We start from the raw sequence: 14,958 nt of genomic DNA, 5'->3' as shown, positions 1-14,958 counted from the left end.
TGTGTTTAAAAGTTGCTGATAATTGTTTGCCATGTGATGGGAATGACCTTTTTAATTCATGCATGCAATGTCTGTGGTGGGCTGTGCACTGTTGTTATTGCATCGTTGTACTGTGGAAAAAGTGTTTTGTAAAAAAGCTTGCAGTTCTCTTCTGGAGTAGCTTTGGCTGTGCCCAGAAGCGGATATACCTGAGCTAGATTTTGTCTAGTTTTGCACTGTGTGTTTGTAAATAATGTGTGGAGTGTGAATCGGCATGTGTGGTTTATAATCAGTGATTCTGCTGTTGTATGCATCCCACTGTGTGAATAGTTTGATATTTCAGCCTGCAGGGAGAATTTGGGTCACATCTTCATTGGGAACTGCCTTTAGACAATAGACAATAGGTGCAGGAGTAGGCCATACAGCCCTTCAAGCCAGCACCGCCATTCAATGTGATCTTGGCTGATCATCCACAATCAGTACCCCGTTCCTGCCTTCTCCCCATATCCCCTGACTCCGCTATCTTTAAGAGCCCTATCTAGCTCTTTCTTGAAAGTTTCCAGAGAACCGGCCTCCACCGCCCTCTGAGGCAGAGAATTCCACAGACTCGCAACTCTCTGTGTGAAAAAATGTTTCCTCGTCTCCGTTCTAAATGGCCATAAAAAATAAAAATAATTGTGAACCCAGCTGACCACTGTGCCAAAGAACCCCAAACTATTGCCACCTACCAACCAAACTCCAGTTATTCCGACCCGTGAAATGGGTTTAGCAACACTTGAGGTGATCTGGTGAGGCTGTAGAGTCCCACCATGATAGCTTAATCCTAAATTTGTTTTGTCATTCTTGCTGATATCCAAGTAGCTTGACAATTGGGCAACTGCAGTGGAAAATGGGCAACCGTGAGCTCTGACTGTGGTCTGGAAAGCATAGGCAGATTACGGGGTGTGAAGGAAGGACTGCAGATGCTGGTTAACACTGACGATAGACACAACATGCTGGAGTAACTCCGCGGGTCAGGCAGCATCTCTGGAGAAAAGGAATAGGTCGAGGCCCTTAACCCGAAACGTCACCTATTCCTCTTGTCCCCGAGATGCTGCTTGACCTACTGAGTTACTCCAGCACTGTGTGTCCATTTAGTGTGTGTGAAGATCTGCTTTCTAAAATTGCACCAAGCCTCCCCTCAATATTGCATTGACTGCTTTCACACCACAATTTTCCTAGTTGGCTGCAGCCAAGATTAGAACATCTTTAAGAAATAATTGCATGATTATTTTATTGAGGCTTGAAAACACTATGGTGCTTTTAAGTTACCAACCAGGTGATGACATTTAAGTGCTGACGAAGCAGGAAATTTTTGAACCGCAGACCTGTTAGAAAAGTAATTTAGAAAAATTAATTAAATTCTTTTTTTCTTTCTTGGAGTAGTGAAATACTCCAATAATAACCCATCACATCAACTAGTAGTTTAGTTTTTGTCACGCGTACCAAGGTACAGTGAAAAGCTTTTGTTGCATGCTAACAAGTCAGCGGGAAGACAATAGACAATAGGTGCAGGAGTAGGCCATTCTGCCCTTCGAGCCAGCACCGCCATTCAATGTGATCATGGCTGATCATCCCCAATCAGTACCCCGTTCCTGCCTTCTCCCCATATCCCCTGACTCCGCCATCTTTAAGAGCCCTATCTAGCTCTCTCTTGAAAGCATTCAGAGAACCTGCCTCCACCGCCCTCTGAGGCAGAGAATTCCACAGAATCACCACTCTCTGTGAGAAAAGGTGTTTCCTCCTCTCCGTTCTAAAACAAATTGTTTCCTTGTCTCCGTTCTAAAATTTGGGCCGTTAAAATCATTGCAGTGAGGGGACTGGTGTATTAACTTGATCTGTTTGCAAACAATAGCTGGAAAAACACTACAGATATTTAACATTGAGATGAAGAGCAAAGTCAAGGCCCACACCATGGCTGAAGAAGTCACGTTCTGGAAGTGGATCTCCTTGAACACAGTTGCCCTAGTTACTGAGACTGCCGTCTTCCACTGGAGCATGGAAGGTGACTCTCACCCACAGAAGATGTTTGACAGGCACGCCAGCCTGGCCGGCTGTCAGGTCATTAACTACCGCACAGACCTTCAGCAGAAGTGGCTGCTGCTCATTGGAATCTCAGCGCAGGTAAGTTATTGTAACATTTTCCTCCTGAAACGTTATTCCCTTATCGCGTGTCTGTAATCATGCATTGTCTTTCTGCTGACTGGATAAAGTTTTTCACTGTACCTCGGTACACGTGACAATAAACCAAACTGAACTGAACTCCTTTGCTGGTAGTCAAAAATGCTGGAGAAACTCAGAGGGTGAGGCAGCATCTATGGAGCAAAGGAAATAGGCGACGTTTCGGGTCAAGACCCGAAGGGGTCTCGACCCGAAACGTCGCCTATTTCCTTCGCCTATTTCCTTCGCCTATTTCCTTCGCCTATTTCCTTCCCCTATTTCCTTCGCCTATTTCCTTCGCCTATTTCCTTCGCTCCATAGATGCTTCCTCACTCGCTGAGTTTCTCCAGCATTTATGTCTACCTTCGATTTTCCAGCATCTGCAGTTCCTTCCTGAACTCCTTCGCTGCTTTGCCTTTGAATTGTTCTGGGGCAAAAAAAAAACAAAACAAATACTCTTAATGTACAGCGTTTAGTTTAGAGATACAGAGCAGAAGCAGGCCCTTCGGCCCACCGAGTCTGTGCCGACCAGCGATCCCCGCACACTAACTCTATCCCACACGTACCAGGGACAATTTACATTTATACCGTCAATTAACCTACAAACCTGTACGTCTTTGGAGTGTGGGAGGAAACTGGAGCACCCGGAGAAAACCCACGCAGGTCCCGGGGAGAATGAGCAGACTTTGTACAGACAGCACCCGTGGTCAGGATCGAACCCGGGTCTCTGGCGCTGTAAGGAAGTATCTTACCACTGTGCCACCCGTTGGACTAGCAATGCCATTTTCTGTATATTAGAAATCCTACTTGCTGCACAATAGACAATAGGTGCAGGAGTAGGCCATTCTGCCCTTCGAGCCAGCACTGCCATTCAATGTGATCATGGCTGATCATCCCCAATCAGTACCCTGTTCCTGCCTTCTCCACATATCCCCTGACTCCACTATTTTTAAGAGCCCTATATCTAGCTCTCTCTTGAAAGCATCCAGAGAACCGGCCTCCACCGCCCTCTGAGGCAGAGAAGGTACTGGCCCTGTTTCAGTGCTCTGCTGTAAGGCCAATACTTATCAATCTCAGTTACTAAAACAGTTTATCTATTCATTCTTGATGACCTTGGTGTGACCAAATTAGCGTTGCTTTCTCTGCACCACGGCAGTGAGAACTTTCCAAAGCACTTGGAAACACGAACTGCAGATGCTTTTTTACAACAGAAAAAACAGACGCACCGCTGGAGTAACTCGGTGGGTCAGTTGGCATCTGTGGGAAACATGGATGGGTGACATTCCTTCAGAATCGCCCCTATCCATGTGTTGGAAAGAACTGCAGATGCTGGTTTAAATCGAAGGTAGGCGCAAATTGCTGGAGTAACTCAGCAGGACAGGCAGCATCTCTGGAGAGAAGGTATGGGTGACGTTTCAGGTCGAGGTGGGTCTGAAGAAGGGTCTCGACCCGAAACGTCACCCATTCCTTCTCTCCAGAGATGCCGCCTGTCTCGCTGAGTGACTCCAGCATTTTGTGTCTACCTTCACCTCTATCCATGTTCTCCAGAGATGCTGCCCGACCTGCTGAGGGACTCCAGCACTTTGTGTCGATTCCCACCCCCCCCCCCCACCCCCAAAGTACTTAAATAGCTGAAGTGATAAAGGCTCTATGTAATGCAAGTGTTTGGTGTGGCTTTTCCCTGTGTAACATCTAATGTTTTGTGGTCAAATTGCACATGTGAAATCTCCTGAAGTCCCCACTATGTCTAGTGAATGAATGAATGAATGAATACGTTTATTGGCCAAGTATTCACATACAAGGAATTTGCCTTGGTGCTCCGCCCGCAAGTGACAATGACATACAGTGACAGGTAGGAATGACACAAAAAACATTAAACATTAATAATAAAACGTTATGTAAAATACTGTCACTTTTTCCAAGGCTCTCGTTGATGCTGAGGATTATCTCGGCACTAATGAGGGCAGTTTTTTTGACTTGATGGATAACTTTGGTGTTGTAATGCTAACGCACACGGTGGGCCGAAAGGGTGGTTTCCACACTGTATCTCCAAACACCAGCTATCAGGTGGATTAGTAGCAGTGCATTGTGGCCATGTCTGTGCAACTTGATCTTGCCCCTTCTCATTTTAAGCCTTTAGAAACGGTTTTCTCCAGCGTATTGCTAACCTGGAGATGTTGTGAACTGGTTTCACTGCTGCTTTCCTAACATCAACACTGAAGAGGAGGAAGGTACTTGAATCGCCAGCCAGCCAGCAGCTCCTGCCATGCATTGCATTAATATTGGTGCCTTAACGTAAGGTTGTGCTCTCTGCCAAGCAGAGCCTTGCTATCTTCAATTGATGAAAGACTGGCACGTGTGCCCGGGGTCTAGTCAAGAAGAAAGTGATTCTCTTATCATGCCCATAATTTCCTTTTTTATAGATGCTTTAGACTATAGAGATACAGCACGGAAACGGGCACTTGAGTCCGTGCCGACCAGCGATCACCCCGTACACCAGCACTATCACACGTTCACAAGTTATAGGAGTAGAATTAGGCCATTCGGCCCATCCAGTCTACTCCGCCATTCAATCATGGCTGATCTCTGCCTCCTAAGCCCATTTTCCTGCCTTCTCCCCATAACCCTTGCCACCTGTTCCAATCAAGAATTTGTCTAACTCTGTCTTAAAAATATCCACTGACTTGGCCTCCACAGCCCTCTGTGGCAATGAGTTCCACAAATTAACCATCCTCTGACTAAAGAAGTTCCGCCCCGCCTCCTTTCTAAAAACGTGCCCTTTAATTCTTTGGCTACGACCTCTGGTCCTAGACTCTCCCACCAGTGGAAACATCCTCTCCACATATCTATGCCTTTCATTATTCTGTAAGTTTCAATGAGGTCCCCCCCCCCCCCTCAACCGTCTAAACTCCAGCGTGTACAGGCCCAGTGCCGTCAAGCGCTCATCGTATGCCGACCCACTCATTCCTGGAATCCTACACACTAGGGACAATTTACAGAAGCCAATTAGCCATGTGGAGGAAACCCAAGCACCCAGAGAAAACCCACGAGGTCACAGGGAGAATGTACAAAGTCCACGCAGACAGCCCCCATAGTCAGGATCGAACCGGCGTCTCTGCCGCTGTGCCACCCTGACGCCCAACTGCGATGCGATGCTTGAATGACTGAAATGTTCAGTGGGGCAGCTAAAGGAAGAGGGATAACTGTTGTAAATTGGAATCTACCCAGCCCGCTCAAAAGCATTAATTCTGAAGACACATACAAAAAGCTGGAGTAACTCAGCAGGCCAGTCAGCATCTGTGGAGAAAAGGAATAGGTGACATTTCGTGTCGGGACCCTTCTGTTGTGTTACAATTGTCTAACAACCCATGATGGCATATGATGCTAAATGCCTATTTAATATCCAAACTGCAGAGCTGCTAAAGATTTTGATTTGTGCCGGCTGTGGTTTGATAACAAGGATCCACGCTAGTTTAGTCTAACGTAGGGAAAATTGCAATATCTTCTCTCATGCCCTTGCTAGTCAGCTGCAAGTTGTGACCGGGTCATTATTTTCCACGCTGATGTTCCTGAGGAAGTTCCTTTCGATCTTTTTTTTCCCCCCTCATTTAGCAAAACCGAGTGGTTGGTGCAATGCAGCTGTATTCTGTGGACCGGAAGGTATCACAGCCGATTGAAGGCCATGCGGCTGCTTTTGCTGACTTCAAGCTGGAAGAGAATCCTTTGCCATCAACCCTATTTTGCTTTGCGGTTCGCAGTCAAGCCGGGGGGAAGGTAAGCTCTAGTGTCAGCGTATTAATCTGCATCTTGCATTTGTCTCGTCCCTTCATAAATGCACCTTGGAAAGCATCCTGTTGGATTGCATCACAGCTCGGTTTGGCCGCAGCTCGGCCCAAAGCCGCGAGAAATCGCAGCGAGTTGTAGACGTAGCCCAGGCCGCCACACGCACCACCATTGACTGCATCCACGCTGCCTTGGAAAAGCAGCCAACATAATCAAATACTTGTCCCTGTCCCACCCCGGTCATTCCTTCCTCATTCCACTCCCGTCCGACAGAAGGTACAGAAGCTTGAAAGCGAGCACCACCAGACTCAGGAACAGCTTCTTCCCCTCTGTTATCAGGCTTCTGAATGGCCATTTCATAATCTAAGGTACTGCTGGATTCACCTCTGTATGTAGCCCAGTCCCATCACACAGACCAGACTCCCCGCCATTGACTCCATCTACCCCACGTTGCCTCAGAAAAGCAGCCAACATAATCAAAGACTTGTCCCTGTCCCACCCCGGTCATTCCTTCTTCATCCCACTCCCGTCCGGCAGAAGGTACAGAAGCTTGAAAGCGATCACCACCAGACTCGGGAACAGCTTCTTCCCCTCCGTTATCAGACTTCTGGACGGCCCTTCCATAATCTAGGGTACTGTCCGATTCACCTCTACCCCATTGAGGAGATTGGACTTTGTCTAAGGAACTGATGCGCTACAATGCTGCGAACTATATTCTGCACCCTTCGCTCTATGCATTGTACTTGAATCTAAACTGATTGCATCCATGCGTGGTATATCTGATTTGTTCGAATAGCATGCAAAATGGAACTGTTGGCTGTACCTCGGTACACGTGGAAACAATACACCTAAACCAATTCGATTTATTGATTGCAATCTCCATGCGAGTTTGAACCCATCGGTATCATACTTTCAAATCCTGAATTTTGCGGCTAAGATTAATATGCTGTCTTCTTCAAACAAACTTGTAAAATCTCTTGCAGCTGCACATAATAGAAGTAGGTCAGCCTGCTGCTGGAAATCAGCCCTTCACCAAGAGAGCGGTGGACGTGTTCTTTCCTCCCGAGGCTCAAACCGACTTCCCAGTGGCAATGCAGGTAAGCAACCGGCTTCGCAGTCGAAACCTTCTCCCATCTTAGTGGAACGTGAGGAAGCCACCCCATCAATTCTACTTGAGCTGCTTCCTCAGAAACAACAGGGTAATTGACATGAAACATTCGCTTTCTATTCGTAAACGCTACCTGAACCATTCTGAAAATAAAGAACCGCAGATGCAGGTTAATACACAAAAGTCAAGTCAAGTCACTTTTATTTCTATAGCACATTTAAAAAGCAACTCTCGTTGGCCAAAGTGCTTTACATTGGTATAAGAATAGTATAACAAACAACAGTGGTCCATAGATTAAATACAAACATCACTACATACATATAGCTCTCGCTCAGAGGACGTCAAGAAAGGCTTGGGAGTAGAGGTGAGTTTTTAGTCTCGACTTAAAGGAGTCGATGGAGGGGGCAGTTCTGATGGGAAGATGGATGCTATTCCACAAAAGGGTACACAGTGCTGGAGTAACTCAGCAGGACGGGCATTATCTCCACAGAATATGGGTAGGTGATGTTTCAGATCGAGACCCTTCTTCATTTGCTGTCTCTGTTTCGGGTTGAGACCCTTCAAACTCGGTCCGAAGAAGGGTTTCGACCCAAAACGTCACGTGCCCATGTCCGACAGAGATGCAAGCCTGACCAGCGCAGGTACTCCAGCACTTTGTGTCCTTTCCAGAACCATTCGAGCACCTTTATTACATAAATAAATAGCATATCTGGGCCATCTCCTTCTTCAGTGCCATAGTATTTGAAGATGAATGTGTTCTGATACCATCTGTAAGATGAGTTAATGCAGTTTGCCAACCAATTCATTATGTCGAAATGGACAAGGATGGGCAAGATCAGCAATTATACGCTGCACAGACTGTCAAGTTATCCCAGCAGTTTGCCCGGAGCATTGGCTGTGTCTCAATGTTCTCTAATGTCTGATTCCCTCCTTGTAATGGGGTGGATCTAATCCAAAACGTCGCCTATCCATGTTCATCACAGATGCTGCCTGACCCGCTGAGTTACTCCAGCATTTTGTGTCAGAATTCTTACTATTGCTCTGTACTGTAAAGTGATTAACTTGTGCAATTTGCTCGTCAACGGTGGATTTATTCCTTTTTCTGATTTGGCAGATTGGAGCTAAATATGGCGTTATATATCTGATTACAAAATATGGATACATCCACTTGTATGACCTGGAGTCTGGTGCTTGCATCTACATGAACCGTATTAGTGCTGAGACCATCTTTGTTACTGCACCTCATGAACCAACCTCTGGCATTATTGGAGTCAATAAAAAAGGCCAGGTATTTCATCTGTTGATTTACTAGCTTTACCTTGCACTAAACGCTATCCCCTTATCGTGTATCTGTACACTGTGGATGGCTCGATTGTAATCATGTATTGTCTTTCCGCTGACTGGATAGCACGCAACAAAAGCTTTTCACTGTACCTCGGTACGCGTGACAATAAGCTAGACCAGGGGTGGGGAACCTTTTCATGTTGGAAGGCCGCATTAAGTTAGCTGTAATCTAATAAGGCCGCATCCAAGAAATTTAATAATAATAATAATATATTTTATTGTCATTGCACGTCAGTGCAACGAGATTTAGTGTGCAGCTCCACTGATGTACAAGAAAGGTAAATAAATACAATACATAAATAAGCAAGCTGAATTGATTGACGTGACCATCTGAGGGAGACTGTCCAAAGGGGGTGGGTGGGATATAGGATTATTTCGTTGAATCTTCTTGTACTCTTTGGTATTTTAAATACGTTCATTTTAAGATGAAAATAAAAATAATAAAAGACGAACAAAAACATATCTAAACTTCTGCAGTTGTACAGAGCCCTAGCGAGACCACACCTGGAGTATTGTGTGCAGTTTTGGTCCCTTAATTTGAGGAAGGACATTCTTGCTATTGAGGGAGTGCAGCGTAGGTTTACAAGGTTAATTCCCGGGGTGGCGGGACTGTCATATGCTGAGAGAATGGAGCAGCTGGGCTTGTACACTCTGGAGTTTAGAAGGATGAGAGGCTATCTCATTGAAACATATAAGATTGTAAAGGGTTTAGACACGCTAGAGGCAGGAAACATGTTCCCGATGTTGGGGGAGTCCAGAACCAGGGGCCACAGTTTAAGAATAAGGAGTAAGCCATTTAGAACGGAGATGAGGAAACACTTTTTCTCACAGAGAGTTGTGAATCTGTGGAATTCTCTGCCTCAGAGGGCGGTGGAGGCAGGTTCTCTAGATGCTTTCAAGAGAGAGCTAGATAGGGCTCTTAAAGATAGCGGAGTCAGGGGATTTGGGGAGAAGGCAGGAACGGGGTACTGATTGGGGATGATCAGCCATGATCACATTGAATGGCGGTGAATCTCCCTCCACCGCCCTCTGAGGCAGAGAATTCCACAGACTCACAACTCTCTGTGAGAAAAAGTATCTGTAAATTAAATTTATACGCTCGATTTTTTCCAAGTGATTTAGAGGGTGAGGTTTATCCCTGGCTGCTTTCTTGCCCTCTATATCCAAATCTGGTAAGAGATTTATTCTGTAACTATAAATACTGTTAGGTGTCAACCGTGTGCTGCGATCGTTCTACTGGTGGCCTTAATTAGAGCATTTCTTGTTTGCAGGTTCTTTCTGTCTGTGTGGAAGAAGAAAATATTGTGAATTACACCACTAATGTGCTCCAAAACCCTGACTTGGCTTTGCGTATGGCTGTAAGAAGCAACCTCGCTGGTGCAGAGGAGCTCTTTGCCAGGAAGTTTAATACTTTGTTTGCACAAGGCAACTATGCTGAAGCGGCTAAAGTAGCTGCTTCTGCACCAAAGGTGTGTACCATTTTTTGTTCAGGAAGGATTTGATTTGATTTAATTTATTGCCATTGTCTTCAATTAAGAGATAACAAAGTTATTTTTCCCTCAGTCATACAAATAATTAAAAAAACACAAAAACACAGAAGGCCACAACACAAACATCCCCACAGCGGCACCAAAGTTCCCCATTGTGAGGGAGGGAAGGAACTAAAGTCCATTCAACCTCCTCACCGATGTTCCCCAATGTTCACCCGTGGGCAGGAACTGCAGATGCTGGAAAATCGAAGGTGGACAAAAATGCTGGAGGAACTCGGCGGGTGAGGCAGCATCCACACAGCGAAGGAAATGGGTGACGTTTCGGGTCGAGACCCAAAACGCCGCCTATTTCCTTCGCTCCATAGATGCTGCCTCACCTGCTGAGTTTCCCTAGCATTTCTGTCCACCATTTTTTGTTGGTCGCTTCCTAAAGCAGGCACATAGTAGATGGACTTGTTTGTGAAACCTCTGATCCACAAGTTTTAGATAACGACAGTGTTCAAAGAATGCGATTACCATTTGTGATTTAGGTGTTGAATCCCACTTTGTGAATCTTTCCATTGTTAATCTTAGTGCTGTTCTGAACTTGGCCATTGGATTGAATGTTTGAAAGACACAGCACGAGAAGAGGCCCTTCGGCCCACCAGGTCCATACTGGCCATCGATCACACGTTCACACTAGTTCCCCTCCCTGAACATGGCTATCCTAACGTTTAAGAACCAGTTGGACAGGTACATGGATAGGACAGGTTGTGGGCCTAACGCAGGCTGGCGGGACTCGTGTAGCTGGGACATGTTGGCCGGTGTGGGCAAGTTAGGCTGAAGGGCCTGTGACTATGACAAGGGAGAAATTGGAAGCCATTTAACCTACAAATCTGCATGTTTAGAAATACATCGTGGAAACTGACTCAACGGCCTATCAAACCCACACGGAGCATTGATTGCCCATTCACACAAGTTCTGTTATAAACCTTTCACAACCACACCTTAGAAACATAGAAAATAGGTGCAGGAGGAGGCCATTTGGCCCTTTGAGCCTGCACCACCACACATTGTGATAATGGGTGATCATACCCAATCAGTAACCCGTTCCTGCCTTCTCCCCATATCCCTTGATTCTGCTATCCCCTAGAGCTCTATCTAACTCTCTTTTAAGAGAGGTTCCCCATTACACATAAGGGGGAATTTTACAATTCAATTAACCTACACACCTGCACGTATTTGGGATGTGGGAGGAAACTGAAGCACCCGGAGAAAACCCACGTGGTCACTGAGAACATGCAAACTCTACACAGCACCCAAAGTCAAGATGGAACTTGGGTTTCCAGAGCTGTGCGGCAGCAACTTGACCAGCTGCACCATCATTCACGTACGCACGGCTTAATCCCGAAATACCTGCCATACTTCATAGCTGGAATTCCCTCTCCAATTGTTTGATGGTTCTATAGAGGAGGGAGGGGAACAAATGTCACTTGCTGTCCCTTTGCCTTTTTCCTGTATTTCCAGTACCCAAAATCGTTTCTAAAGAAATATGCCATTAGCATTTGTCCAATCCAGTCTCCACTGGCAGATGATTAAAGAATGGTCCGCTCCTTTGCAATTTCCTTCCCGTCTATTTACAGCCAGAAGAGTATTTAATCTCGAATTGACAATTAATTCCATTTGCAAAGATGTTAAACCCCTTAAATAGTCTGTGACTTTCAGTATTTCTTGCATATCCTGTCTGACTACATTGCTTTATTTCCGCCCTGTCCGTCATCCCCATTCTCCTGCCTTCACCACATAACCTTTCCAGTTGGAATAAAAGAATACATTTGCATGACAATTTATTAAATTCTGTTGAAATTTGAGCTATTAAATTCTGTAGAAATGCTAAACAATCTTAATCTAGCTTGTAAAAAACTTTGATATGAACTATTTTAAAAATGGTAGACAAAAGTGCTGGAGAAACTCAGCGGGTGCAGCAGCATTTATGGAGCGAAGAAAATGGGCAACGTTTCGGGCCGAAACCCTTCATCAGTCTGAAGAAGGGTTTTGGCCCGAAACATTGCCAATTTCCTTCGCTCCATAGATGCTGCTGAACCTGCTGAGTTTCTCCAGCACTTTTGTCTACCTTCGATATTCCAGCATCTGCAGTTCCTTCTTAAATATTTTTTAAATGGTGACTAATAGATGCTGCTATGCCGGAGTGGAGTGGCACAGTGGTAGTTGCTGCCTCACAGCGCCAGAGTCCTGGGTTCAATCCCGGCTACAGGTGCTGTCGGTGGGGAGTTTGTACGTTCTTCCACGTGACCGCGTGGGTTTTCTCTGGGTGCTCCGGTTTCCTCACACACTCCAAAGATGTACAGGTTTGTTGGCTTCAGTAAGTTGTAAAATTATCCCTAGTGTGTGCATGTTTGTATACGGGGGGGATCGCTAATCGGCGAGGACTCAGTGGGCCGAAGGGCCTGTTTCCCCGCTGTAAGTAAAGTTTAGTTTAGAGGTACAGCGCAGAAAACAGACCATTCGGCCCATCGCGCCCGTGCCGACCTGCGACCCCTGCACATTAACACCATTCTACACACACACTAGGGACAGTTTACAATTTTTACCGAAGCCAATTAACCGACAACCGTCTTTGGAGAGTGAGAGGAAACCGGAGCACCCGGAGAAAACCCACGCAGGTCACGGGGAGAACGTACAAACTCCGTACGGACAAGCGCCCGCAGTCGGGGTCGATCCCGGGTCTCTGGCGCCGTGAGGCAGCAACTGCGCCACCGTGCCGCTCTAAACGCAAGTCTAAAACTGCTATTCAATTGTCAGGGTATCCTGAGGACTCCGGACACCATTCGGAAATTCCAGACGGTCCCGGCTCAGCCAGGCCAAGCTTCTCCTCTCCTTCAGTATTTTGGAATCCTCCTCGACCAGGGGCAACTGAACAAGTACGAGTCCCTGGAGCTGTGCCGACCCGTCTTGCAGCAAGGACGCAAGCAGCTGCTGGAGAAATGGCTGAAGGAAGATAAGGTAATCGGCTCAAACTGGGCCTGCAGGCCGCTCGATTTTTCGGCCTATTCTAAAAATTCAATGTCACAGAGATTTAAAATGTGCGCAGTGCCTTCACTCGTTTCCAAACACTGCTGATAAAGTGCTCCTTCATCCCCTGTAGCTGGAGTGTTCAGAGGAGCTGGGCGACTTGGTGAAGGCAGCTGATCCCACACTTGCCTTGAGTGTCTATCTGCGAGCCAGCGTGCCGAACAAAGTCATACAATGCTTTGCGGAGACCGGACAATTTCAGAAAATTGTGCTTTACGCAAAAAAGGTACTTTCCTAAACTTTCTTCCCTGGACTATTGCGGAGGTAATGGTGTCTCCCCACTCCCCCACCCCCGCACATGGCATGATGCGATAGAATTTTATTTAGAAATTGTTCTGCCAACGGTCGTAAAACAGGCAAAATACATGAAACATGAAATTAAAGTGACGAGTGGAAAGGCTTGGGGAATGCACAAGGATTGAGGGGGGAAGGCAAAACTATACCCTGGTGTGCAGCACCAAAACGGGCCCTTGATTCACTTGCTCTGTGCTGCCTCTTTTTATTGCCCAGAATATATATATAATCTCTCTCTCTCTCTGTCTCTGTCTCCCTCTGTCTCTCCTGCCAGCCATGTCCTTCACTCTGGCAGGAACATGCTGGCCCTGAACTCTCACACACTCAGTGACAAGCCTCCCACTTACCAGATGACCCTTTACCTGAAATCAGCCCTCTCAGTCGACTTTTAACATTTCCTGTCCAATTCCATCATTAGGTCATACAGCATATAAACAGGCCCTTCAGCGCAACTTCTTCATGCTAACCAAAGTGCCCTTTATAAGCTTCTCCTATCCATGTCTTGTCCAAATGTTCATATCTTCTAGGAGCAGAATAAGGCCATTCGGCCCATCTTCTACTCCGCCATTCAATCATGGCTGATCTATCTTTTCCTCTCAACCCCATTCGCCTGCCTTCTCCCCATAGCACCTGACACCCGCACTAATCAAAAAGCTGTCTATCTCCACCTTAAAAACATCCATTGACTTGGCCTCCACAGTCGTCTGTGGCAATGAATTCCACAGATTCACCATCCTTTGACAAGAAATTCCTTCTCATTTCATTTCTAAAAGAACATCCATTTATTCTGCGGCTGTGGCCTCTGTTCCCAGACTCTCCCATTAGTGGAAACATCCTCTCCACATTCACTCTATCCAAGCCTTTTCGTTAGTTAAGAAATATAGGCTTGGATAGAGTGGGTGTGGAGAGATGTTTCCAACTTGTGGGAGAGTCTAGGACTAGAGGTCACAGCCTCAGAATTAAAGGACTTTCTTTTAGGAAAGAGATGATGGGGAATTTCTTTAGTCAGTGGGTTCGAATCTGGAACTTTTTGCCAAAGAAGGCTGAGGTAGCTAAATCAGTGGATATATTTAAGGCAGAAATAGATAGTTTCTTGATTAGTGCGGGTGATGGGGAGAAGGCAGGAGAATGGGGTTCGGAGGGAGAGATAGATCAGCCATGATTGAATGGCGGAGTAGACATGATGGTCCGAATTGTCCAATTCTGCTCCTATCTCGTGATTATAGCATGGAGACCAGCCATTTGGCCCACCAAATCCGTGCCGGCCCATCGATCACCCATCCACACCAGCTCTATGCCTTCCCAGTCACTCCCCACACACTCAGGGCAATGCATGGCAGCCCGTTACATACAAACCTGCATATCCCGTGGGTGTGCCACAACTGTTTTAGAATTAATAGAAATTCAACTCACTTTTTCTCTCTTGGTTCTATTTCCATTATCTATTGTGAAATTTTGTGTAATGTCCTGCAGAAGTCTGAAACATAGAAACATTGAAAATAGGTGCAGGAGGAGGCCATTCGGCCCTACGAGCCAGCACCGCCATATCATGGCTGATCGTCCCCAATCAATAACCCGTGCCTGCCTTCTCCCCATATCCCTTGATTCCACTAGCCCCTAGAGCTCTATCTAACTCTCTCTTAAATCTATTCTGCGATTTGGCCTCCACTGCCCTCTGTGGCAGGGAAT

The 14,958-nt window shown here is 46.2% G+C and overlaps 1 protein-coding gene across 5 annotated transcripts in view; it reads left to right on the top strand.

Moving 5' to 3' along the window:
* The window catches only part of LOC116987636 (clathrin heavy chain 1-like), a 76,860-nt gene that overhangs the window by 18,630 nt on the left and 43,272 nt on the right, over window positions 1-14,958 (top strand). For all 5 annotated transcript variants that reach the window (XM_033043832.1, XM_033043830.1, XM_033043831.1 and 2 more), the window contains 7 exons: window positions 1,874-2,142; window positions 5,791-5,952; window positions 6,945-7,058; window positions 8,184-8,357; window positions 9,685-9,882; window positions 12,706-12,906; window positions 13,049-13,201. In XM_033043832.1, the coding sequence (XP_032899723.1) occupies window positions 1,874-2,142; window positions 5,791-5,952; window positions 6,945-7,058; window positions 8,184-8,357; window positions 9,685-9,882; window positions 12,706-12,906; window positions 13,049-13,201 (1,271 nt within the window). The remainder of the gene's footprint in view (window positions 1-1,873; window positions 2,143-5,790; window positions 5,953-6,944; window positions 7,059-8,183; window positions 8,358-9,684; window positions 9,883-12,705; window positions 12,907-13,048; window positions 13,202-14,958) is intronic.

The sequence above is a fragment of the Amblyraja radiata genome, chromosome 25, assembly GCF_010909765.2.
Source record: "Amblyraja radiata isolate CabotCenter1 chromosome 25, sAmbRad1.1.pri, whole genome shotgun sequence".
Lineage (NCBI taxonomy): Eukaryota > Metazoa > Chordata > Chondrichthyes > Rajiformes > Rajidae > Amblyraja > Amblyraja radiata.
Note: the sequence above shows the minus strand (reverse complement) of the source record. Positions and strands in the feature narration are given on the sequence as shown.